The sequence below is a fragment of the Triticum dicoccoides genome, chromosome 3A (genome assembly GCF_002162155.2).
Source record: "Triticum dicoccoides isolate Atlit2015 ecotype Zavitan chromosome 3A, WEW_v2.0, whole genome shotgun sequence".
In the NCBI taxonomy this organism is placed as follows: Eukaryota; Viridiplantae; Streptophyta; class Magnoliopsida; order Poales; family Poaceae; genus Triticum; species Triticum dicoccoides.
In genome coordinates this window covers 225,499,759-225,506,103 of record NC_041384.1, presented here as the reverse complement: position 1 = coordinate 225,506,103, position 6,345 = coordinate 225,499,759, and the positions used below count along the sequence as shown (strand labels likewise).

Below are 6,345 nucleotides of genomic sequence, written 5' to 3'. Positions count from 1 at the left end.
AATGTATAACTGGTCAATTGTTGTGACTAGCAATCCTAGTCTCCAGGAGGTTACCTAGTCTAGCGCCACCTCCTGTGATCGTGCCCTGCATGTAGGCTGCTCCTTGTATATGTAACCAGACTGCCTACGGCATTGTAACACAAGATCCATAATCCAGTTGTGTCCATTTACTCGTCCAATTAAATTACACCGAGGTCTCTCAAATTTCTTACAAACCTTTCCCCAACGGGTGACCCAACCCTCACAAACACGGCTGGGCAGCCCACGTCGGCGGTGACCTCGGCCTGGAACCCGTGCACCGTCGCCTCCCCCACGCTACCGTGCCCGCTCCTGTGCCCACCGCCGAACTCTTCGCCGGTCCACACGTGCCTCCACGACCCCCCGTCCGACGTCGGAAAGTAGGCGGTCACCGCGGTCCTGCCCTTGTCCAGGACCGGCACCACCATCATCTCCGTCCCTACCAGGAACTGCTGGTACGTCAGCTCCTGCACGCGCCGGTCCTCCGGGTAGTGCAGGAATAGGTGGCGCGCCACGGGGAGGCCCTTCTCCGCCGCCTCCTGCATGCCAAGAAATCCATCCATCCATCACCCGAACTCGTGATTAATTGAAAAATTAGTAGCGCTAGCAGAGCGGCATGGCGTTTGGACCTCGACGAGCTGGACGCGGTAGAACTCCCAGGCTTTGTACATCTTGGCGCAGCGCGCGAAATGCGCGAGGATCCGGCTGTTGGAGTAGAACTGGCAGTTGGACCCGGGCTTGTTCCCCTGCAACAAATCGGTGGATCATCTGAATCATCATGCGCGCGTGCTTCATCCAATCCAACAGTGGTACGTGTGTGTGTGTGTGTGTGTGGTGCTGGTACCTCGTGGGTGCGGAAGACGACGGTGAAGGCGTTCACCTCCATCCAGCGCATGAGGAGCTCCTCGCTCCGTCGGTAGCGCAGGAGCGGAAGGTCGACGGTGCAGTACCCGCCGGCGTCGCTGTGGTTCAGCGGGATGCCGGAGAGGCCGCCGCTGAGCAGGCCCACGACGCTGCTCTTGATGCCGTCGTTGGCCTGCCAGCTCACCATCTGGTCCCCCTCCCAGAAGAGCATCGCCCACCTGGAGCTCTCCCTGAACCCCGCCCGCACGAAGAACACCACCCCTTCCTCCTCGTCCTCGCCGGCCTCCGACTTCCACTCGTCGGCGAACTCCCGGTTGACGCGCGCCCACAGCTCCGGGTACCGGTTGTGCGCCGCCACGGGGTCCTCCCCCGAGTGGAGCCGCGCGTCCAGCGGGAGGCCCTCCCCGAAGTCGGCCATCCAGCCGCTGACGCCTTCGTCCGCCATCCCGCGCAGGATGCCCTTGAACCAGGAGCTCGCCTCCGGGTTGGTGAAGTCCAGCATTGCCACGTCGAACGCCGTGTTGGGCATCATGTATGGCTCGCCGGCCTCGTCCCTCACCAGGATCCCCAGCTCCTTGGCCTCCTCGTACAGGTGCCTCCTCGCGTTCCCCTTCTCACCCATCTGCACACACACATACTACATATAAGCTCGATCACAAGGAATTTCCACCAAAATTTGGAGCTCTGATCGATCGGGGATGCACATGCACGGCACGAACCGGGACGAGGCAGGGATTGCAGTATGTCATCGTCCTCACGCCGTCGCACCTGAGGTCGCGTATAAGATCCTTCCAGCCGGCGTAGTGATCGTCGTCGACCTCCCAGTTCCACCAGAGCTGCGACCCGATCGCCGTCTTCCTCTGCCCAACCCAATCCTGCAGAATATGCAACACGCACTAGTTCAGAGTTCAGAGTTCAGAGTTGAGTGTTTCTCAAGTGCTTGTTGATTCCTTCAGACCGGAGACCTGCAGCCAGAGTGCGGAGACCGGGACGTCGTGGTCTCGCAGCTGGCTCCACACACGGCGGACGGCGTCCGTGCCGCCCTGCATGCCGACGACCGCGCCGGACGTGATCCATCTGGGAAGAACCGGCGGCCGTCCGGTGGACCCCGTGTAGCTCGTGATCAGCTCGGTCGGTGACTCTCCCTCTAGTATTCTTCCCTGAACCGAATTCCCATAAACCTGCAATGCACAACCGAGTTGAGTTGGACTGTCCGCGGTTCTTGACTTCACTCAGCTCACTCAGAGACTGATTAGAAAAGAAAGTGCATATAGACATGCTGAATGGCTACCTGAATCTGTACTCTGTCAGGTTTTGTAAGGTCAAATATAGAATAATCGTATCCCTCCAGGTACAGGGACCTCATCTCGGAGGTCATGTAGAAAGGAGATGGAGCATACGTGGTGCTCCAGTTTCCTCCCGACCTACACAAAAATCACCACGAGTTGAACACCACAACAGAGCGTCTCATACTCGAAATACAAAAAAAGCAGGACTGATTAAAATGGCAACATAATCTCCTTGTCTGGCTATGACAAAGTGAGAGAACTGTGGACATCGAGTAGGAGTTCCAAGCGCACACGCGCAAGACAACTTTCGGTGACAATTTGTCACTGTCGCTAGCTCCTAGCTGTGAGTCATTACACTCGCCATCATTGCCATCTTAAATACTTGTACGTATCAAGTTCGTTCACGGATGCAACAAGCGACCACACTAAGAGCGTTTTCAATCCATCGATGATGCCCAAACTCTTGAATCTAAATGGTCAAACTTTTGAATCTTTTGTACAAATTGGACTGTTCAAAATAAATAAATTATTATTTTACAAAATTCATTATAATAATATGGCATTTATTTATTTTGGAAAAAATGAATTTATTTATATTATGTAAAAACATCATGTATTTGAATTGAAAACCACAATCGACAAATATTTGTAACAAAACATGGGGAGACTATTATTTACCTGTAGCTGAGGAGATTGGCAGCGAAAGTGATGGGCTGGTCTCCCCTGCCAATCCCCTGCTCCTGCACAAGAACGGGCACCCTTCTCCCCTTGAATTCCATGCAGCTGAATTGCTCGCCGAAGCCGTAGAACCGCTCGTCGAGCGAGCTCGCGTACGTGAGGAACACCCGGTTGAACTCCTCCGGCCGTGCCTCCTCCTCCGCCAACGCTCTCTCCGGCGGCGGTAGCAGCGCTGAGACCTCCTCCTGCGCCGGGAACCCGGCGGAGAGCTTCTTCTTCTTGCTCATGCTCCTATGGACTCGCCCCGCCAGGCGGAGCCGAAGGCTCAGGATGTTGATCCTGTGGGGCCTTGGAGCTGTCGTGGCCGCCGGCGGTGGACTCGAAGGATCGGCGTGGCCGCAGCTCCATTGGTAGTCGGCGATCTTGACGCTGAACGACACTTGCGTGTCGCTCTTCTCCTCCAGGAAGACCCAGTACCTCGCTGAAAGGACCGGCTTTCCTGCGCGGGCCCTGGCGCGGCGGCCCGCGCGCAGGCCGCAGCAGCACGACGACGCAGGGTCCGCCTTCTTCGCAGACACGACCCCGGTGATCAACAGCACCGGGAACCGTGTCTGGTCAGACGCTTCGAACGCGGCGCCCCGCAGGGCGTCGGCGCCGGCCTCGACGTCGCAGCGGTACAAGGACCGGATCCTGTCGACACTCTGGCGGTCCGGAACAAGGCGGGCGGGTCCGTCGCGGAGCGCGAACGATCCGCGGCACTCGTCGGCCTCGGTGGTGGCGGAAGCCGCGGAGACGAACGCGACGCCGGGGATGGTCTCCCACATCACGCGGCTGCGAGGGTCGCCGCCGGAGGAGGAGACGCGTGCCAGCGAGATCGCTCCGCCGAACGAGGGATTCCAGCTCAGGCGGAATCGGGAGCCGACGGGGTAATCGTGGGCGTGGGCGAGCTTGGAGAACGGGCCGAAGGAGAGGGGCGGCGTGGCGTCGCCGTTGCGGAAAGCTTCGGCCGGAACGGCGCGCGGGAAGGGGTTGTTGAGGCGCGCGTTGTGCTTCTTGGTGGTCTTGGGCTTCTCCGTCGCCGGCGACGTCATGGCGGTGGCGGGAGAGCTGGAAGAGACTCGCGCCCGGGTGCTCTACTCGACTTGGGATTGGGAAGCCCGCCATTGCCCATTGGCTGAAATAGATCCTGGAATGAGGGAAGATGGGGACGGGACGATGGGCCCAGAGACGGAGAGCACGCCTTCGTTTTTGACCGACGTCGAACGGGAATCTGAAGTTCTCAGCACATGTTTGAAATGAAACTACATTAGACTCTGGATGTTAACTTCTTTTTTCTACCGAGGTGGATGATGTTAGAGCATCTACGACCGCAATTGCCTAAATTCGGCATGAAAATACCCGCGGACGCGCGATCGGTCGCGTCCACGACGGACAATACACGAAAAGTTGATTTCACAACCATAAACACCATTTTCAAATTAGCAAATCCATATTAGTTTATATAACGTAAAACCTAATCTAATCGGACCTCAGCCGGCTACGTCGTGCCCATGTCTGGTGGCCGGCTGCGCCCTTCGAAAGGTTGGTCCAGTCGCTGGCGAGATAGAGTAGGCCATGGGACACGGACCGGCTTACGGGACTCAAGACGCCGCCGTCTCCCATGCCCTACTCTTTCTTGTCAGAGTCCAGAACCTTCACACTGTCGGTGAACATGAGATCAATGATGGATTCGTCCTCGGAGGAGCCGGTGATGTCCACCATGATGTAGTTGCGGTGCTCGACTGCTGCAACATACGGGGCATCGGAGAATGCGACTCCGCCTCGCCAACATTCACCGTCGCGAGGGCTTCCACCGTCTCCCATGCCTGATGCCTTGCACGGCTGGAACGCCACACCATATTGGCATCAGCGGAAGCCCATGTGTTCACCTTCGCCTCGGCGCGCCAACGAAGCGGTTGTGCATCCGCCGACGCGTTCGGATGCCAGACGGACCGCACCGCCTCCGGTGACGCAGTAGCTGAAAGAACATGGTGCCCCATGTTTGGTTTTGGCAATCGATCACAATTCCTATGGACTAATGATTGCTTTGAATTAAATTTGAAGGGTTTGTCGACATGCATTGCTTGAAGACCATTTGTTGGTTTCAAAGTTATAAGAAGGAGTTGGCCATGTGAGAGTTGAGATTATTGCAAGCATGTCTTGAGAAAGAGGATTGTGTGAGCATTCATGTTTATGTTCAAGACATCATCTTTATGTAGAGAGAATATATGATACAAGGTTGATCAAGACTAAGTACAAAGAGTGGATTCAAGTCGATCAATACACAAAGCATAGAAGATGTACCAAGTGGGATCCAATGATCCCATGGTATGGTAAGCATTGTCCATTACGCTTTGTGTACCAATCCATGATTTATTTGAGGTTTCTATGTGGGTTAGGTATCTTTCTATGAGCTTTGATCAGAAGGAAGATAGCATATAACCCATGGAGGATGGCATCAAGTGGTGATCATTATCAAGGTTGCGTTGTGCAAGTTCAAATAGAGCGTCATGAAGAGATCATGTGCTTGAAGCTTTCTATCCACTCTGGTGATAACTAAAATGTGAAGATGTGTCGAAGAGAGGATCACCCATAGTGGAGTATGGAGGAGCAACTCACTAGTCTTCATCAAGCCAGCGAAATCAAGAAAGGTGGTCCAACTTGAGGAGGTCAAGATTGTCATAATCTAGTTCAAATGGACTGTGCGCAAGGCTAAGGTATATCCTTAATAGGTTTTCTATCTTACCGGTCTCGTGGTGTTAGTTGGGAGACCAGGTTATAGGATCGATAGTTGTACTATCAAGGAGGGCTCTCGAGTGAGTAGCTTGATCGTATCATTCATAGAGAGCTCAAATCTTTGCATCCTTGGCATCATATTTCTTGGTTCTTGTTTCGTTTTTCTCTATGTGAAGTTTTGGAGATTGTGGTTATCTTCTTGACAAGCTCAAGTTCATCGAAAATGGATTCCATTTGCATCTTTTATTATGTTTTCGATGTTCAAGTTTTTGTCAGTTCTTCACTTATGGAGGTTTCACACTTCTACATAATTGCCATATTACTCTTGCTTATTCTAAAGATTTCGCAACTCATGTCGTTAGCTTTCTATAAAGTTTGAGTTTGTCGAAATCTGAGTCTATCCACTAAAGTTATGGCAATTTCGGACTAACCTGTTTCCTCTATCTGTTGCTCAAGGCGGTTGTACCACGTACCTTGGCGGTTGTATCGGCTGCCTCGTGCTTCAGGAACAACTACCGCCCGAGGGGTTATTCCCTCGGGTTAGGCAGTGTCCCAGGTGGTGGTGGAGCATTTGTACCGCTGCTCTTTGGCGGTTGTATCGCCGGGGACTTAGCCACCCCATAGGGAGCTTGTAGGGTCGAAAGTATGTCTAGAGGGGGGGGGGTGATTAGACTACTTGACCAAATAAAAATCTAGCATTTTCCCAATTTTAGTTCTTGGC

General features: G+C 54.0%; 1 protein-coding gene across 1 annotated transcript; it reads right to left on the bottom strand.

Annotated features, from left to right (window-relative positions):
- Nucleotides 1-135: 135 nt before the first annotated feature.
- LOC119267958 (sulfoquinovosidase-like) lies at nucleotides 136-4,096 on the bottom strand. Its single transcript, XM_037549425.1, has 7 exons — nucleotides 2,850-4,096; nucleotides 2,174-2,306; nucleotides 1,848-2,063; nucleotides 1,602-1,757; nucleotides 863-1,504; nucleotides 648-764; nucleotides 136-557 (listed from the first exon to the last, which is right to left on the bottom strand). Exons 1-7 carry the CDS (start codon nucleotides 3,938-3,940, stop codon nucleotides 180-182), a joined length of 2,733 nt encoding a protein of 910 aa, XP_037405322.1. The 5' UTR covers nucleotides 3,941-4,096; the 3' UTR covers nucleotides 136-179.
- Nucleotides 4,097-6,345: the final 2,249 nt, after the last annotated feature.